Here is a 19,764-nt window from a genome sequence, read left to right on the forward strand (position 1 = left end):
CAGAATTACCGTTATTTAAAAGGTAATTTTTTTTTAAACGACTCAAAAGAACAAACAAACAATAATAATCTTTGATAAAAAAATTAAAAAAAATTTGACTGTTTGAGATTTCCCAAAATAAAAGTCAAAAGTATCATAGTCAGATAGTTAATAGCCACAAACTGACATAGAGTTAGGCAAATCTATCTAGTATAAGATTTGTCAGCACTCAAAGTCAGACAGAACTAAGGCATTTTAAGTATAGTAGTTGTACAAAAAGCCAACAAACTGATTTATTTGAATTAACAAAGTCCCTTCTGTTGAGCTTCGCAACCTGTTTTAACAATACGTTTAATAACTTGCATTATAAACAGATAAACTATTTACTAACTTAAAACTGACAGTGACTGATCCCACACAGTCACACATTTATAACAAAATTTATATCAAAAATTGCAACACAACAAATACGTTTTCCAATTACAAAAGACAAACAATTGACAAACAACCAACAGACCAAAGTTGCGTCAATTTTAAATTTGCAAACCTAGCAGTTTAAGAACAAGAAAATTTTGACAGACAGACATTTTTTAAGTATATTTAATTAGGACCAATTCTATTTTTGAATTTAATAAAAATTACCATTATAGATAAGAAACAGAATGTGACTAATAATGCGAAACCTTTTCTGACTTTTACTTTTGTAAAACCTGAAAACGTGAAAATATTAAAAACAACAAAATCAATATTAAATAGAAGTCGTAGCTTAATGTGACAGAGTAAAGATTATAACAAAAAGCGAATAATGGTTTTACCAATTTTTTTTATACCTATTGAGCGAAATAATGTTTTATATATATTAAATTAAAAGTAATATATAATAAAATTAAAAGGTTTAAAAGGAAAATTTTTATTAATATATATAAAATAAATCTTGTCAGAACATTTGGCTTAGTTAACTGACGTTACCCATTGTTTAGGTTGTTAAGTCGACCTTCTTACATGCTTCATAGATGCTAATTAAAAAATTAATTCTATAAACTTCTGTTACACATAATTAGCTAAGTTCAACAATCAACAAAATGTATGGTGTTAGTTTTATTTTTTCATTATCATAATTGTTACACTCAAAAATTATTTGTTTATGTTTTACATTATAAAAAACCAACATTGTAAAAATATTGTAGAAAAACATAAAACTGTATTATTTAAATTAACCCACTTTTAATAGCTTGTAAGACACATATTAACGAACTGTTTTAATAATATTTGTACCAACGCGTAGGTAAATATAACATTTTTATTATGAAATAAATATAAATCTCATGATTCGTCGGAATATTAATTAATATCTTAGCAAGAAATTAAGGAGATGAGGAAATATCATCAAAATCCATGTTATCAGCCCAAGCATTAACCAAGTTATATTCAAACGAAAAGGCTATATTTGAATTATCTAACTGATCTTCTGGTTGGCTATCAAAGATACCGAATGGCCCCGATTGTGGGGAAAATCCCCCTGACGATTTCTTAGAGGGTTGATCTTGGCTTAGCACGGCTATTCTGTCATCAAAAACATTTTGCTGGGTTAGAATTTCCCCGCTTGATTCGTTGAGTTTACGCTTGAGATATTGTGATATTGACTCCTGTGTTCGGTTTACAAAACCAAGTCTTTGTAGAAAGGGTGAAAAAGTCGGGTTATTTTGAGGATTATTACTATTAATTAATGCCAAGTTAGCTTCAGTTTCCACTTCGTCATCTCCCTCTTGGTTTGGTGAATTTAACCTTTCGTCCGGGTGCATAGTTGGAAACTCTCGAATCGGTAATCTCATGGTTCTTTCCTCAAAAATCCGGCCCCCATTTTCTCTATTTTCTGACACTAAAGGGACGTCAGGAACAGAAGGAATTGGGCCTCGGCTTCCAAAAACTGGGACTGAGTCAATTCCATCTGCATGGAACTCAACACTAAGTTCACTCGGGTTAACAATATTTTCCCCAGATGCGGGTAATTCTTGTAGACCATCCCTTCTGGCAAGTTTTTTGAAAATATCTGAATATTTGCCGAGCCTGGCATTGTTACTTGGTCTGCCTTCAACCATCAAAGCATTGTAACCCGTGTTAAGGCACCAGAAAAAAGCTTTTACTGCATTTGCTCCACCTATAAAATAAAATACATATTTTACAAATTTAATCATTAGTAGACTTTAAAATTGCGTAAAATTTTACAAAATCAGGTTAAATTAATATTGTTAGAAAATTTACAAATATTTTTAACACTGTCTCCTAAAGATATATAAAAGAAGCAAAATATTTAAATAATTTTTTTTTAAATTTTAAGAAAAATCCCATCTAAACTCATAAATACCTTGGTTTAGCCAACATACAGTATCCCCACCATGACATTCATGATAAATTTGATAAACATCCACTCCAGCCTGTTTGCTTGTGGTGTTTAAACAACTTAAAAATGAATCTAAAAAATAAGATAAAAAAATTTTGTTCAAGCGGGTACTATTAATACATGCCATAGCTGATTTTAATTTATAATACATAACCTATATAAAATAACAAATTGGATTTAAAATATTTTAAAATTAATTTGTAGGAATTTCTATGGTTTCCGGGTTTAAAATACAGGGAGAAAATATCAAAGATTTTAAAAACAGCAAAAAGTGGTTAGTGAGTGGTATATCAGATAAGATGGTATTTGATAAAATATAAGTGTGCTGTTATGCAGATTGGGGCTTAGTGATAAATTTAAACGCTGCCCACATTCTAATTAACTGTCTATCAACATATGTAAGCATGAAATTCCATTTTAAACATTACAACAAAAATGCTCAATCAGAAAATGTTTTTTTTTATTTTTTAAAATAAACATTGTTTGCTGATGGCCATTTTACTGCACAAACTTTTTTTGAGCCAAATATGAACAATATTGATTTATGCAATATATTTTGCGCATAATATAAATTCTTTACAACAGTTTTTAATTGTTTAATAAATCAACAATTAATTAGGGATTTTTGATTTTTGTTAATCTAATGTGTAGAAAAGCCAACTGCACAGAATGAATAAAAGAGTAACATTTGTTGCTACCCCAACGCAGTTTTATGTTGACTCTAACAATATTGAATTTTATTAATCATATTTAACAAAAATGTCCCTGCCCTTGGTTAGGATTAAACAAGGCCTGTACTAATTATAGCACATTACTTAAAGGTGCTACATCATCTTAGCATTAAGAATAAACCCTAGACCTGTGTGGTTAATCCAGGTGTTCTAACCACTAACACATGCTGGCAAATGTTAAATTTAATTTAAACAATTGATAATAATACTTACAATTTATCAATGGTCTGGTGTTTAAATACTCTTTCATTTTTGAAACCGACAACTCGCAGTTAGGTCCGAGGCGATCATGCGTGCAATTGCACAAGTATTGTGACTCATATTTAGTTGCTAAGCATCTGCCACCACCTTGGCAAAATGTGTGGCCACGACATGTGTACCCTTCAAAGATATTACGCTTGTTTGTTCTAAACAAAAAAAAAATTTAAATTAAGAATTTTATTTTTGAAAAAATGTTTTTAAACAAGTTATATACAATAAAAAATGCTAATTTGACTGTTAAAATTAGCCAATCCACATTAAGGATAAAAGTATATATAAAAATACCATTAAAACCACTATTAAGCCAACGGAGTAAAAATTTTGTTTTGTAAATATATTAAATATTTTGTGGTAAACATAGATCTCAAAATCGTGCGCAATCTTTAAATATTATAAAAGCCAATGTATATTTAATTTAAATATTGACTTCGTGTTTACAAAATGATTCTGCATTTTTTAAAACACGCCTTTTTTAGTATGTTTACTAAATTTCATTGTAAATGTTCGCTAAACAGCTAAATAAATTAGGCTTTTTGTAAAAATAAACAAAATTCGGGCAAAATTTTTAAAGAATACAACAAAATGTTTACAAAGTTAAAAATATTTAAAATTAATAAAACTAATTACCATTATGTTTAATTACATCTTAACACAAAACAACACCATTTAATTTAAAAACAAAAATTTACAAAAAAATTTAAATTTCGTAGGTGGGCCATGAGTGAGGTTAGTGACTGTATGTGGTTGGCACAATAAAAAAGGTGACTGATTTTTATCAAAAACAGAAATACGATAGTTTTGATTTTATTCGCGATAGTTTTCTCGAAATTATATTTTATCGGCATATTAAATCAGTTTGATAACAAATATTGACAACTTAATAATATACTGTGAACATATTTTGTATATTTATTGCCTTTTAGGGCTGAAAAAGCGAAAAAATATTTTGTCTTCAAAATCCTTGAAAATGTTATCATTGATATCAATTTTCACAAATATTATAAAGTACGTCAAACACAAAAAATGACAAAATTATTAAAACATATTTTTATACATTAACTAACAAAAAATTTATAAAAAAAAATGAAAAAAATTTCCCATTTTTGTAATGATTTTTAGGTAAACCGTAACAAAATAATAACATTTGAATTATCCAAATTAAAAACAGTAAAATCGCCGCTTTTCTACTTTGTTTGACCAAATGTCATCGCTATAAAAGTTCATTATTTGTTTGTAGTTTAAGTTAACATTAAGTGATTCATTGCGTATTTATTTTATTATCCCCCTTAGCTAGAATTATGCGTTGGTTAAAAACGTAAACTGCGACATTTACCAAGTAATTTTAACGAAAAGTATTTAACAAATGCGTCAAAAAATTAACAACAATTCAGCGATTTTTAACTTAATAAACAAAACAAACTTGGACATTTTCACGGCTTTACTTTAAATACCATTAAATTTTGATTCAAATTCCTTCACGAAATGTTAGTTAAGTCTTTCAAAAAGCTGCGCCACTTGCTTAAGCATAATAAAGCTTAAAAGCTTGAATTACTAAAACGTTAATGTCAACAAAATTGTAAATTCACTTGGTCCACATTTCGCACGTTCTAAGTTTTAAAATAAAGTTGAGGATTAGTTTGGTCACGTTTTCACATATATGTAAACAAAATTCTTTTGAATTTAAAGTTGCAGTTCAAAGGTAAACCACTTAACTTCAATTTTTACCACAAAAGTACCTCTGATAGTTTTTTAAATAATTTTTTAAAATTTTTAGCAAAAAAATAGTTGTAAATATGTAATAAATTTACTTTAAAAAAGTATTGTTATTGTTAGCTCTAGCAGAAGGGTGCAGCATTTACATACGCGTCACTTTGTTTATATTTAACAAGAATACATTCTCGACATTTTAAATCCATTTCTTATTGTTTATGTTCCGTTTAATATAATAATACGTTCCCTTGTTAAAGTAACCAGCTAATTTAAATACAAAAAATGATGTAATAACAAAGTAAAAACGCCATAATGCCATTTTTAAAAATGCAAAAGGCGCTGGCTACTGACGTAAATCAAATATATTAAAGGTTATCAATTTTTTTTCAACTTCAAGTTAAGTTCGTTTATATTGTTAACCAAAAATTTTTGATAAAATGTTATAAATAATTGGCCCCACCCTTACTGCGTATTACTATCAAGTTTAGTAAATAAACAAGGATCTGATTTTATCTATTTCTATAACAAATATCTGGGTTTTGACCGATAGTAATCAAAACTTAAGATTAAAATATTATTTTGGATTTTGTAACATCGATTTATAAAAGTCAAAAAAAAACTTATTATAATAAAAACATTAGTTTGAAAGGCTAAAATAATATTGCGATTTATTACTATTTTATAAAACTTTAAGATTTTTAAAACCATAACAACTTAATATAAACAAATTATAAACAAATTATTTTTTTCCAGGAAAAAGTAGTTTTACAGTAATTGCGGTAATCCTAAAAAATGTGCTCAAAATGTCAAAATCATTCCTTCAAAAACTGTGTTTTTTTTATTCCTAAAGGCAAGTGTCTTAAAAACTACTTTTGACCGCAAAATTTTGATTAAAATTTCAATAAACATGTCAGCCACAATTTTGCGGAAATCTAGTTTTTCGATCACGATGTGTTTATATTTACAAGACACACCTAATTTTACACTTAATCGGTTATTTCCGAAAATTTTAATCATTACAATGCAAAATTTTGTAGACTTGGCAAAACTTTTAACAACGTCAATAATTGTTAATACTTATCACGAAAATGTTGATATTAACTTGTGGCGAGACTTTAAAATGTCAGCGTGTTTAATTATTTTTATATTAACATATAATGTTTCTTTCGTCAAAGAGTTATATTTAAAGAGTCATAAATTTTTTTAAAATTGATTTAAATAAAATGATATTTTTTTTAGAAAGCAAAAAAGGCAACGTAAGAAAATCAAGTGTAATTTAACATCTAAAAATACTTAATTTTAACTCCTGCCTACGCTACCATTACAATAATCATCTAAAATTATATGTAAATTTTTTTTGAATTTAAATTAAATTTGACCATCAAAGTTGCATATCACGTCAGCCCGCTTAATAAAAATGCTATATATAATCAACCAAACCACATAAAACGAAATAGGAAAACGAAACTTACAATCTGATAAACTTAAGTGTGTATTATCTTGAGTTTTATTAAATAAAGTTATACAAAAACTTGAAAAAAACAATTTTGAAATAAAACATATGGAAAAAATATTAAAACTTTACAAACACAATATTATATAAATCTGTACATAAAATAAATAAAGCCATGCTTTATTATGTTTTTAACTTATTAAAGTATTTATAAAACATAATCAAACCTTCTTAAAGCTGATGCAGAAGCACCTTTGTCGTTTGTAAATAAAGCGATCATCAAAAAAGTCAAAACAAAAATTGAACAATTCATCTTTGATTGGAATTTAATAAATCCTTCGTTAAAATAATAAGCTGGCTTTGTTATATCTTGTTTACTTTGTTACATGCCAGAATATACTATAAGTTTATATAGTAGAGCGGCCTATACAAGAGTATCTAAAAAAGTTGATATTGTAAATTAAAATTATTAGAGTTTTTTTACCATTTTTTTTTGAGTTTAAAACATGTAAAAAAACATTTCTAGTTATTCCTGATACACTTAATATTACAGCTTAAACAAATTTAAATTAAAAACATTTTTGAGAACTTTTTTTGTAAATTTAAAAAAAAAGATCTCATACCTAACTTCACTTTTGGTTAACTGAACGAATTTATAATAAAACTTGACATTAAAGCTTCTTGATTTTATCAGAATGCCTTTTTCTATGGTTTCTACGGTTTTTCGTTTCTAAATTAAAAATTATTTTAACACTAAATTTAGCAAAACTTATAAACTCTTAAAATATCCATAAAACATAATCTATTTTTAATTATATTTCTATAAATGTTAATTATCGAATTAAAAATATATTAGACTATTTAATTCTTTAAAATTTTTAAACAGAAATTTTAAATAAACAACTCATTTAAGCCACATTAAAAAAAAATTTAATAAAAAGTTTAAAATTTATTACTGCGTTCATATGATTAATGATTTAATTTTTATTGCATTTTCGTGGCAATTAAGACTTCTTGTGACGTCATTTCTATTATGTCAACATGCGACGCAGCAGTTTTACCAAAAAAACAAAGTTTGGATAATAATTTTAATTTCAGTACTTTTACAAAACATGTCACTACAGTCAAATTAATGACGAAAATTTTAGAAAATTATTTAACAAAAATTTTGAATTTAATTTTTTTTCTTGACGTAGATTCTTTTTGCGGTTTTTCAGTTAATATTTCTCCGCATGCAACATGAACATTAGCGCGTTATTTTCCAATCGAAAATTACAAGTTTAATAAACATTCGCCAACCTACGCAAATTATCAAAATTATCTTTAATTTAATTTTACACATTCCAACCACGTTTTGAAGTAAATATAAGCTTTAACAAAATCGTGTTAAAATTTTACATTTTTGAATATTATTTAAGACCAATATACAAAGATAAATATATCAAGAACGTGGACTAAAAACCTGATAAAAAAAGAAGAAAAAGACCAAAAAAAACTTATTTAAAGTTTAAATATTTAAAGTTTAACGCGACAAATATATAATTATAAAATTTGAGAAAAATAAAACTTAGAATTCCGCCAAAATTTTCGTGGCGGTTAACAGCAATACGATTTTAAAAACTCGTGTAAAAACCAACCAGAACAAACCACAAATCCAGTTTAAATTAGAAGTTATCAGCCATTTGAACACGATGTAAAATGAACGCAAAATCCGATTAAGATCACAAATCGTGTCCAAAGAATATAATCGGTGTTCAAATAATGTGTTTAAAAACCGAAGTTATCAAGGCAGTAATTACGACAATATAAGCGTGCCAGTTTAATTTTATTTAAATGCTGTCTTATTTAAAACGAGAACCTATTTTTCAGTAAGTCAATTTACTGAAAAAAAACATAATTTTTTTACCATCAAAGACTTGAACTTTAACCCTTCACCAGCGAAAATATACGATATTTAAGTTGGCGATGTTTTCAAAGAGTTACAACTCGATACATCAAAGAATGACATTATATGTTACTTGAATGTCACGTGCTATAATATGCAATTATCCTACGACTAAAAACACCTGACTTATAACAAAAATATGTCAAAAAATGAAAAAACAAAATTATAAAGCTACCAGACATGGATTTTGGAAAATTTAAATATTGTACAAATTCTAAAATAAAGAAATATTTTTTACAATTAGTATAGCTAAAAAAATTGCATAAAATAGATTTACATTTTTTTAAAAATTTTTTAAGATATTTTAAAATTTATTTTGAATAACAAAAACCTTTTTAGGCACGCGACATGGTAAATGAAATAATTTGCTGGTATCAGTTCAAATATCTGGGTATAAAAACCTAATTCACCGCGACAGACTTATTTAACCCACAAAAATGTCGTTTTCTATACCCATAAACCATTAACCATATAATACATTATATTTAAGCTAATAATTGACATAGTTTGTCAAAATTTTACTGTTTTTGTGACATAATTTCTAGTCTGTTAACTAACAATTTGGCATAAACGTAAAATTTCGAAACCTTGCTATTTTATTTTTTTTTCGTAACTGCAAAACTATTTAAAAATTGAAGGCTTTTAAAGTGGATTAGGAAGAATAATAACAGGATTAAAAAATCTAAATTCTCAAATAATTTACATATTACATTATTTCAATTATTTATTTTTTTAAAGAGTTTTTAAATTTAAAAACAAAAAAATAGTTTAATTTTGTTGTTGTATACCCAAAAAAAGAGAAAAAAAATTTAAAAGCTTAAAATTTAACGCTTGAAATTTTGAGTACATTTTCTCGTATTTTTCCACTTAGAAAAATAAATTACGAGCAATTTAAAACGTTTTATCGAAGATAATTGCAACACAAACAACTGCTTTGCGCAATTTACAAATTCCAAGCAAATTTTGGCCAAATTTGTGATTGTTTTTAAACATTTTAAATCGATAAAATAAGATTTTAATCTAGATTTTAGGATTCTTGCTTTAAAATAAATTATTTATTCCAATTTTTTTGTACTTCTTTATTTGCAAGCTTTTCTATAGCTTTTGAACTTCGTTTGGTACGCGATGTTTATTTGTACAGCATAATAATAGATTTCAAGGTTTAAACTTTCATTAATTAAGTTTTAAAAAGGCAAAAAAATGTTTTTTTTAAGGCTATCATATTATCGGCTACAATGTATGTTGTTTTATTCTATATTCTATCCAAAAATATTTAACAAAGCAACTAAAGGCCAGGTCGGGGGAACTGAAATTACTTTACTCTATGTTTAAGTCGTTAAGTCGACTTTTCCAAATCGAAAATAAATAAATATCAAATAGCAATAAATATTCTTAGTTAGTAACTTTTATTCAAGGACCATGACGTCGAGAGCCGGTGGTCTATTTCCCTAAATATGTTACAACATTCCGTGCGTTTAAATTGCACTAAAAAGATCTAGGTTTGTAAAAACTATTCATTGTCAAAAACTTGACCCATGTTTGACTGTTTACAAATATCTTTTTAAAGTATTATCCTTAAATATTTGAATTAAAATAAAATAGGTTTAGAATATGTTTTTAAAGAAGTTATTTCGCAAATGAGCGATGGTAAATTAAAGATATGCCAGTCAACTCATAACAAGTGTGTCAAAAATAAAATCTTTGAAAACGATAATTATATTAAATAAACACTTATCACCGGACGCCAGAGAAAACATGTCGTTGTTTCTAAAAATAATTGTGGGAATCTCGCAGATGTGCAACAAACAAAGATATTTAAAACAAACAAATAGAAACCAGTTTGGTAAAGGTTAAATATAAAACCTCGCGATCAACTAATTTCTTTTCCAGATAATTTTAAGCCAATTGCCTCAAAATGAAGTTGATCATTTTAGCAGCAATTTTAGTGGCCGCATGTAAGTAAAAATTAAAATTAAAAAAAAAATCAGAAAATTAGATTTTATTTTAGAGTATATTTTGGTATAACACTACAGAAGTTTGAAAAATTGTGAATTTAAAGACATTGAAAAAATCTGTTTCTTGAACATTATGCTAGTTTTGATAGACTTTAAGAGATATTTTACCGTTTAAAAGAAATTGATAATAAAATATATTACAAAGTACTTTCAAAATAAAAAAAAAATAATAGGTAACCTACAGGTTATTTTAAGTTCAATCCTATATTAATTAATTACTATAACTATGTAAATACAGATGCAGAGGAGAAGGTTATTGGTGGGTCCGAGGCCAATGAAGGTCAGATCAAGTCAATCGCTTCACTTCGTAAGAGTAACAACCAGTTTTGTGGAGCAACTCTTATTAGTGAAATGTGGTTGGTTTCTGCAGCGCATTGCTACCAAGCGTAAGATTTTTAACATTTAGTGTAACATTTCCTGCATTTAAATAAACTGTATTACACGTTGTTATTTTATATACATCATTCTACTTCACATTGAGTTAGCAAACAGTTGAAATTATAAGTCATTGACCTCTGCTAATTACATGTACAAAGTTAACATAAGTAATAAGTAACACGTTGCAAATTTTGTAAATAATTACATTTTCATCCAAGCAAAACAGAAGACGTTATACTGTATTAAGTACATATAACCATGTGTACAATTTCACGCGCTACTCTAAAGTGGTCTTTAGCATTTGTCAATAGGTTTATTATTTAATTTACGAATACTTTTTAATATACATAAGTTGATTTGAGTAACAATATTTTATTTTATTTATAGTTCCAATAAATACCTATCTTTTTCTTTTGTATTTTACATAAATTTACAAGAGTATAACGAGACTGTAATGTTATCATAAAAGTTCTTACAAAATATTTAAAATCAATCTTATCTACAGAAAATAAAAATAAAATATTGTTTTTAATAGAGCTGATACGATTACCGTTCATGTCGGAGATTTTAATTTATTGATCCAAGAATCGGCTGAACAATTTCAAGTCCCCAAGAACTGTATCAGACATGAAAATTACAAACCTAGAACGATGGAGAACGACATTATGTTGATTGAACTAACAGTAAGACAACCCTTATTTAAAATTATGTTTATAATGTGATAATACCGGTTAATAAAAAGGAACCACAGTTACTTTGCCAAGTCATGAGTTTTTCGTTTTATAGGTAGCCTCGTTTTGTTGCTTAATTAAAAAGCTTACTTATTTAACTCTAACCATAAACAATTTCTTCTATGTGATGTACTAAATTTAACTTTCGCTACTGTAATGTAAAGTCCAAATTAAAACAGTTATTGTGTAAATATAAAACAAAGAATATCACAAGGACAACCGATATACTAACTAAACTGACAAATGAAATAATAAAAATTACCTCTACATTAGTATTCAACTAAAAAATTTAAAGGTGCTTGAATTTAATACAGAAATAATCATGACCTTTTTTAAACCTTACTTACTTTTTAGAAACTACTTTTAGGTCCCATTTAAACTGGAAAACGATGTTCAAGCAGCTGGGATCCCTGCCTTAGGAGCTAACCTTCTAACTACTGGTACAAAATGTAGGGTATGTGGCTGGGGAAATATATTAACAGTCGGTAAATATCAAACAAAATATTGTATGGCTATGTACATTCTAAAAAAGTTTATTAAAAATTTATGTTAACATTATTTTAATTAAATTATTGACCTTCGTATTTTCACAGTACTCCAAAGTTTTATATTTTAAATAATTTTATCTATTAGTTAAAAACATTATTTTTTTACTTTTATGACTAAAAGAGACTTTAGCATTGGATTAACTAAATTTTATGGTTAACTACAATTTGCTTATTTTGTTTAGGAACGCTTTATCCTCTTAAACCTCACTGTGTTGACATTAAAGTGATCGACAAGAACGAATGTAACGGACTTTTAGCTTACAACGGAGATGTTAAGGACGGTATGGTTTGTATTGGAGACATGAGTGGAGGGATTGACTCCTGCCAGGTAAAGTTTAAAAATTACGTGTTTTAACCGGCAGCGTGGTGTAGTGGTAAGAACACTTGCTATACCACACATTAGGTCGTGGATTCGATCCCCACTGCTCTCATGCTGTAGCGTCCTTGAGTAAGGCGCTATAAACGATATGAACCCCTGATGAGCCAGCACCTAATCAGCAGCATAATTATTGGAAAATTATGGTCTATAATATCCCAAACTACCACAGGCAACTCGAGTCTGAGTCGGAGTAACTTATGTTACTCTATGTTTAGTCGTGCATTCAATTTTCCCACATCGAGGATAAATATGTATACAAAAAAAATAGATAAGTAAAATTCCTATAAATTTATAAAGCTAAAAAAAGCTATATTGCCTAGTCTGTTTTTTAAGCAGCAAAGTTAATTTTGTATTTTTCTAAACTAACCCTGCACAAGCTTGTCTTAAATGTCTAGTGAGACTACATGTTATTATAGTATTATAGTAACTTAAATGTACAAATTTAACGAACTATAGAGAGGGCCAGTAATAAGGAATTGGTAGGCTAGATGCTAGATGCTAGATCTCGTAATTTTCGACTAACAACCTGCGATGCCATGACAAATCTAAAACTCTAAGGTTAATTTTTTAATCATAACGTTTGTCACCCAAGCCAGTCTTCAGAGTTGTAGGCAGTTTTAAATATTAAGATATCGATTGCCTGATAATTAAACCGCAAGTTAGTTTTAGGCTTTGCTAAGTCTTGTTTAAACAAACCTTATTTAAGAACGCTACAACATAAAATCAGTAGGATTTAAACCAATAACCCTACGTTGTAAAGCCAGTTGTTCTAATATATTTAACAAGGCGCATTGTAATGCCACGCCACTGAAAGATATACTTTAAAAGTAATATTTTTGTTCCTAACAGGGAGATTCTGGAGGTCCGGTATATTGTGGTGCAAGTGGTTTAATCGGAGATGATGAAGGAGAATTCTCGGCAGTTGTATCTTGGGGTGTTGGATGCGCTTTACCGAACAAACCAGGAGTTTACAGCGAAATTGCTTACTACCGGCAATGGATAAATAACTTAACTGGAATATAGAATGTAAATTGTTGGTTACTAAATAAACATCAATATATTGAATCAAATTTTGTCAATTTTTGTTAAGTTTTAGAAAGATATTGATTGTCGATATTAATTTGAAATGACTATGTCACAAAAAAAACTATAAAAAACCTTTTTTTTAGAGGCGTTGTAGATTTAAATAAGGATAGCTAACAAATACAACTTAGGAGACTGTTAAAAATGACAAATATACTTCTCTTAGCTTGCATTTAAATGGGTAATTAAAACACTTTCTACAATGCCAAGCAAATTATAATGTACTTTAATTAAAAATTTGTATGTAGATTATATAACCTTGCACTTATGTTTTTGATCACAACTTTTTAAACTTTTACATTTTAAAACAGACCTTGCTTCAGGTATAAAAACCAAACTTAAATACAGAACACCCCAATACAGTTTCCCCAATCATCAATAATTATTACAAAATATTTAAACAATCACCCTAAAACAAAGGTCGTTCTCTGTTAGTTCTTTAAGAATTGTGTCTAACTAATTTCTAAAACAAATTCAATAGAAACAACTATATGAAAAATAGGAAGTTTTATTTCGCTTAAATAAATAAATATGTTGCAAGGTTAAACTTGCTTCAAGATGGAAAACAATTGACCAAAATAGCAGAAGTACAAATATTAGCCACGTCTTATTAAATATAATGTGAGAGTTAAGCATGTGGACAACGGACCTACGTCAACGATACAAATAACTTGTTGCTATTTTAAGAAAAGTTTGCTATAAAACAAGAGGTCGACAGCATTCAGATATCGAAATATCGAACCATTATCAGCAACAAGAAAATGAAGTTGATTATCATCGTAGCATTATTTGCCGTGGCTTGTAAGTATAAGTTTTATACAAACATGTACTACTAGAAGTATGTAATGTACCCTTAGCTTATTTTGGAATAAGTATTTTGCTGCATGGCCTGAATTACCTTAAACTATTTAAATTACAGTTAAATTAACCGCTGATATTTTAACAACATAAACAAATCTAACTTAACAATGCAATAGTTTAACAACCGTATAAATTAAACTAACAAATGAATTTGTTAAAGATGCCAATGACAAAATCATTGGGGGCACAGAAATGAATCCTGGCGACCTTAAATCTATTGTCACCCTCAAAAGGTCAGGCGGTCAATTTTGTTCAGCAACTCTTATCAGCAACATGTGGTTGGTCTCAGCTGCTCATTGTCACTACAGGTAAGAAAATTAACGAATACTTCTAATATAATACCCTTTAATTTGACCGAATTAATATTTGACCAAAAACCATGTGCACGAATACTACATTTACCGACAATAAAATTTTTTTGTTTAAATAAACTGTTATTTTATTAAAAATGTTTTATTTACTCCCTTAGCCTATAACCCTTTCTTGAAAAAAGGCACCTTAGTTTAAAAAAAATAGTTTATTTAAATTCTGTGAAAATGTCGTTTTTTGTTTAACATTAATGTACTTTATTTAACATTTAAAAAAAAGGTTTTCGAATATTTTGTTCTTAAAAACAGTCATGTTTCGCTTAGTGTGGTAGCGGTTTATAAAATCTCTTGAATAACTTGTACTTTACGGTACTCAGAAAAACCCTTCGTACTTAACGGTCGTAGCAAATTCTCTGCGATCTTGGCTAACTCTCTTTTTTGCGATCTAGGCTAACTCTCTTTCGTACCCTACGGCCCTCGCTAATTATTTCTTGTACTTTACGGTCCTACGTTTTTTCGAAAACCGTAAAAGTATAAATGATCTAAACTATTGAAATAACAAACTATTTTTACATGGGAATTATTGTTGAACAAACAAAAATAAATATGTACATACGTAGCGTGCAGCGCTAGCATATGACAACTTTCCCTTAGAGGGTCTTCAATTAAATAAATATTAAGACATCTTGTTTGTTTGTACTATGTTTACGTCACAGCTATAAATAGCTAAAGACAATAATTAAACAGTTTCTTTAATCGTGTACACAACACAACTTAGTAGACATATACATCATCCCTCATTTTAACTTAAATGCACAATAAACTTGACTGAGCAAAATTATATATTTAAACATTAGTTATTCAATTTAGAGCAAACCTTATTACTGTTCATGCTGGCGATTATGATTTGAGATTTACTGACGTCACTGAACAATCCCAAACACCCAGAGAATGTATTCAACATCCAAGCTACAACTCAAGAACTTTACAACACGACATTATGTTGATTGAGTTGTCTGTATGAAAAAGTTAAAATTTTCTAAAAGTTTACGTATACGCTATCCGTTGAAAAAACTATTTTGTTGGTACTCTAGATGTAGAGAGGCCAGCTTCACAGCCAAAGCATAGAGTGACATATGCTAACCCAACTCAGTATCGGATTGACTTTGACAGTTTTGAATACTATTGATTATTTTACCAAATAGATAATCTGCTAATCGGTTTCGGACACAGCAGAAGTTTGTATCGTTTAAAACCCTTTACTAAAGTGCGTTAGCGACATAATTAACATAGAATATTAATTCTTTTTTAAGCTATTAAACAATTAACTATACATCACATCGATTTGAACCAACTTTTTGCCTTGCTAAAGTTAATATACTATGTTTAATTATAAGGAAGCTAGTGTACTAACTATTAGAGTGATATTAAACTATTAATTTTAGACCGCTTTCACCCTGGATGACAATGTTCAAGCAGCTACCATCGTAGGAAGTGATCTTCTTACGACTGGCACACGATGCCAAGTTTGCGGATGGGGTAACACCGACACTTCAAGTAAGTGTTTATTAATTCTTACTTAAAATGTGAAACTAAATGTACTTAAAAAGAATAACGTAACGGTAATTTTCCTAAATCGAGGAAAAATTTAAACTTAATGTACGACACTCAGTACCATTATCTATGTAGTCTATTACATTTCTTAAGCATTTGCCCAGAACAAATTTAACTTTAACTAAAATTTTATTTTATAGGCGCCAACTGGCCCAACAGACCACTCTGTGTAGACATAACTGTTATTGATAGAGATGTCTGCAACAGTGGACCAGCCTACAACGGTGAAATTTTGGACGGTATGGTTTGTATTGGAGATATGGCTGGCGGTGTAGACTCCTGCCAGGTACAAATACAAAACAACTTCTTCATGTTTTTCTAAAATCGTTTATGTTTAAGATGGGACCAACTTAGTTGCCTGTACTCCTTTAATATCTATAACCCACATATTAGTTTTTGGGCGTATAAATGGCGTTTTTTTAAGGGTGCTATAATGTTAAAGCGGCAGGGATCAAAAATACCTAATTTTTGGTCTCGTTGGCGTACCAACAATATAAACATAGGTTATTGAAAAAAATATTGTTTATATTTGCAACAGTAACACCTACTTTTTTCGTTATAAAGGGCGACTCCGGTGGACCAGTTTATTGTAACCACAGCGCTACTAACGAAGGAACCTTCGCTGCAGTAGTGTCCTGGGGATATGGCTGTGCAGTGGCAATGAAACCAGGCGTCTACAGCGAAGTTGCTTACTACCGAAACTGGATTCAATCCAACACCGGTGTTTAAAACACTAATCCAAAATGTGGTTAAAATAAAATAAACCGCTGATGTACCAAACACTTGGTTTTATGTTAGGTTTCAGAAAAACGATGTTTTAGGTAATAGTGTAAGGTGGACTGCAACTAATCATACGTCATGGTACCAGTTGGTTTAAAAGTAAATATATTGCAATAAATACAGTATATATAGGTTTAAATCAATTAAGAAAAGCAGAAATATTTGCTTGATATAACGAGGCTTAATATAACAAACAACTCGATATAACAAACAACATAGGATTTTATGTTAAAAGACTACGTAGAATTGGATTTTATAAGACCGATATGATCGTGCATCCTGGCAACTGTCTCGGTTAACGTAGCAAACGCTACCAGCGTGAATTTTACATACAAATATAAAGGTTTTGGGTGATAACATCCTGAAAAATCAAAAATTTAAGCGTGATAACATCCTGAAAAATCAAAAATTTAAGCTAGAAATTTTTTAATTAGTAAATATTCACTAAAAAAATTCTTAGTAAGAAATAAATTAATTTTAAAAAAATTTCTGCAAGGCATTCAGCAGCTTACCTTACCTAACTTTATAAATTTAACCTGTTTTTTTCTAAGTTTTATTTTGTTGTAAGCAAATTTTTTTGTTTTAAAGTCACAGTTTAATATTTACATTTTGCAAAGCAAAATCAACATTTTAAATAAAATATATTAATGTTTTAAATACTAAAAATTTTTGCATTTAGGTAACTAAAAACAGTAGGAAGGCAATTTAAAAACAAGATAAGTGGTAAAAATGTTAGCTCATTTGATATAGTGTTAAAATAAATTATTAACTGACTCAAAAAAAAAAAATTTGATATTATAAAAATAAATCTCATTTGTTTAAAATCATTTTAACATAACATTAAATAATAACAAAAAGCAATGGTGTACGCAAAGTGAAATAGTATATAGGCAAGTTGGTAAAAAATATATTTGTGTATCGTCATGATTTAAAGCATAGGCAAGTTTGTGATAAATAGATTGAAGTAATGTTGTGATTTATTCTGGGCCAGTGAAATTAGACTTCAACCCTTGCCAACATTCTGCGTAGTCTTCATCAATTCCATTCGTATTTCCCCACTTAGTAAGAGACATACTCATGGAGCTTTCAAACATAAAAGCCTGGCTTCCTTTTCCAATAAACTCTGGCTTCAGTTCCGCTTTGCTAGCACCCTCAAAACACTTGGCGTCAGGCCCGTGAGGAGTCATCATACTATGTAAGGTTGAACTCCCGGGTTGTGACCCAACTTTTGCTTCATATGAGCCCTTGATAACTCCCATAAACTCACTCATGCAATTTCTGTGGTAATAAGGAGGTCGGAATGTGTTTTCATGGACCGACCATCTGGGAGGAAAAATAACAAAGTCAGCCAATGCAACACCAGGCGCGTTAGTCTTAGCTGTCAGCACAGTGAAGATTGAAGGATCAGGGTGATCATATTTAACAGCATTAATGACCATGAAGTTATCCAAATCATATTTGTATGGGGCATAATTACCATGCCAGGCTACGACATCAAAGGGTGTATGATCCTGTTGCGCAACAAACATCTTATTCTGATACTTTGAGATAATCTCAAACTTTTCTTGTGAGTTTTGATATTTTGCAACAGGAGTTAGAAAATCTCTTGGGTTTGCAAGACCATTTGCACCAATTGGACCCAGATCAGGTAGCTCGAATCTTGCCCCAAATGTCTCCAGTATAAAACCTCTACTCGGCTCAGTTATGTTAACACTAAACCTCATTCCTTGCTGAACAACACATATCTCATTGACCTTTACTTCCATTTCTCCGAATTCAGTTGTAATTTTTAAATCTCCAGTTTGAGGAACAATCAGCAAATGACCATCAGCATCGTAAAAAGCTCTTTGTTCCATGCTTTTGTTGCAAGAATAAACAACAATTGAAAGTCCACTGCGAGCTTGGACATTACCAGCTCCACATAGAGTTGATAACCCATCAACAAAGTCGACTTTGTCCTTCGGAAAATCAGAGGGTTTCCATCGCAGTTGGTTTGGATTCACAACATCATAATCTCCAGTGACTCCGCCCGTTTTCGTGTTTTGTATGTAGGGCTGAAATAGCCGGTGCTTTGCAGATGGAATTTTTCTGTACAACCAACTTCGGACGTTTGTTGTTCTAGGGCAAGTAAAGGCAGAACCTGAGAGTTGCTCAGCATACAAACCATAGGGACAAACTTGTGGACTATTTTGTCCTTTTGGCAGTGAGTCTGGGCATCTTGGGTCTTCTGAGCTAAACTCATTTCCAAATCCACTCATATATTTTAACTGAGCCATTTTAGCGCTCAAAATAAAAGTCTAATTCTATATCAAAATAAATATAAGAGCTTCACATTTTGTTATAAATGTTTGTTAATCTCAGCCTACGTAATAATGATCTCTTGTTAAATAGCATCATTACCTCTCGGTGCATCATTTGCAACGTAACCTCGCACGTTTATTGCAAAATTCGCAACAAATAGCAAGTTATGACCTAACAATCGTCCACGCGTGACTCTGTTATGAACAACAATGGCGTCGCGGATTTACGCCACCACGACGACAAATCAATTTAATAATTAAATCTGTTAAGGTTATATAGAAGCATT

General features: G+C 29.4%; 4 protein-coding genes across 6 annotated transcripts; 2 read left to right on the forward strand and 2 right to left on the reverse strand.

Moving 5' to 3' along the window:
- Positions 1-1,075: 1,075 nt before the first annotated feature.
- On the reverse strand, positions 1,076-8,463 carry LOC145762714 (uncharacterized). Of its 3 annotated transcripts, none has more exons than XM_082574669.1 (6): positions 8,442-8,463; positions 7,159-7,265; positions 6,763-6,973; positions 3,325-3,518; positions 2,345-2,452; positions 1,076-2,137 (listed from the first exon to the last, which is right to left on the reverse strand). In XM_082574669.1, the coding sequence occupies exons 3-6, from the start codon at positions 6,846-6,848 to the stop codon at positions 1,344-1,346; spliced, it is 1,182 nt and encodes a 393-aa protein (XP_082430795.1). In that variant the 5' UTR covers positions 6,849-6,973; positions 7,159-7,265; positions 8,442-8,463; the 3' UTR covers positions 1,076-1,343. The 3 variants fall into 3 exon arrangements, with proteins under 3 accessions (XP_082430795.1, XP_082430794.1, XP_082430796.1); XM_082574668.1 differs by lacking the exon at positions 8,442-8,463 and adding an exon at positions 7,492-7,572; XM_082574670.1 differs by lacking the exons at positions 6,763-6,973; positions 7,159-7,265; positions 8,442-8,463 and adding an exon at positions 4,000-4,030.
- A 1,932-nt stretch (positions 8,464-10,395) lies between these two features.
- LOC145764018 (trypsin-like) lies at positions 10,396-13,554 on the forward strand. Its single transcript, XM_082575580.1, has 6 exons — positions 10,396-10,435; positions 10,734-10,881; positions 11,409-11,556; positions 11,972-12,089; positions 12,335-12,480; positions 13,381-13,554. Exons 1-6 carry the CDS (start codon positions 10,396-10,398, stop codon positions 13,552-13,554), a joined length of 774 nt encoding a protein of 257 aa, XP_082431706.1.
- An 821-nt stretch (positions 13,555-14,375) lies between these two features.
- On the forward strand, positions 14,376-17,126 carry LOC145764022 (trypsin-3-like). Its single transcript, XM_082575583.1, has 6 exons — positions 14,376-14,415; positions 14,636-14,783; positions 15,654-15,801; positions 16,229-16,340; positions 16,538-16,683; positions 16,962-17,126. Exons 1-6 carry the CDS (start codon positions 14,376-14,378, stop codon positions 17,124-17,126), a joined length of 759 nt encoding a protein of 252 aa, XP_082431709.1.
- Positions 17,127-17,765: 639 nt separating this feature from the next.
- Positions 17,766-19,512, reverse strand: LOC145764084 (homogentisate 1,2-dioxygenase-like). Its single transcript, XM_082575666.1, has one exon. The coding sequence runs from the start codon at positions 19,451-19,453 to the stop codon at positions 18,155-18,157; it is 1,299 nt and encodes a 432-aa protein (XP_082431792.1). The 5' UTR covers positions 19,454-19,512; the 3' UTR covers positions 17,766-18,154.
- Between the last annotated feature and the right edge of the window lie 252 nt (positions 19,513-19,764).

This window comes from Corella eumyota, chromosome 1 (assembly GCF_963082875.1).
Source record: "Corella eumyota chromosome 1, kaCorEumy4.1, whole genome shotgun sequence".
Classification (NCBI taxonomy): domain Eukaryota; kingdom Metazoa; phylum Chordata; class Ascidiacea; order Phlebobranchia; family Corellidae; genus Corella; species Corella eumyota.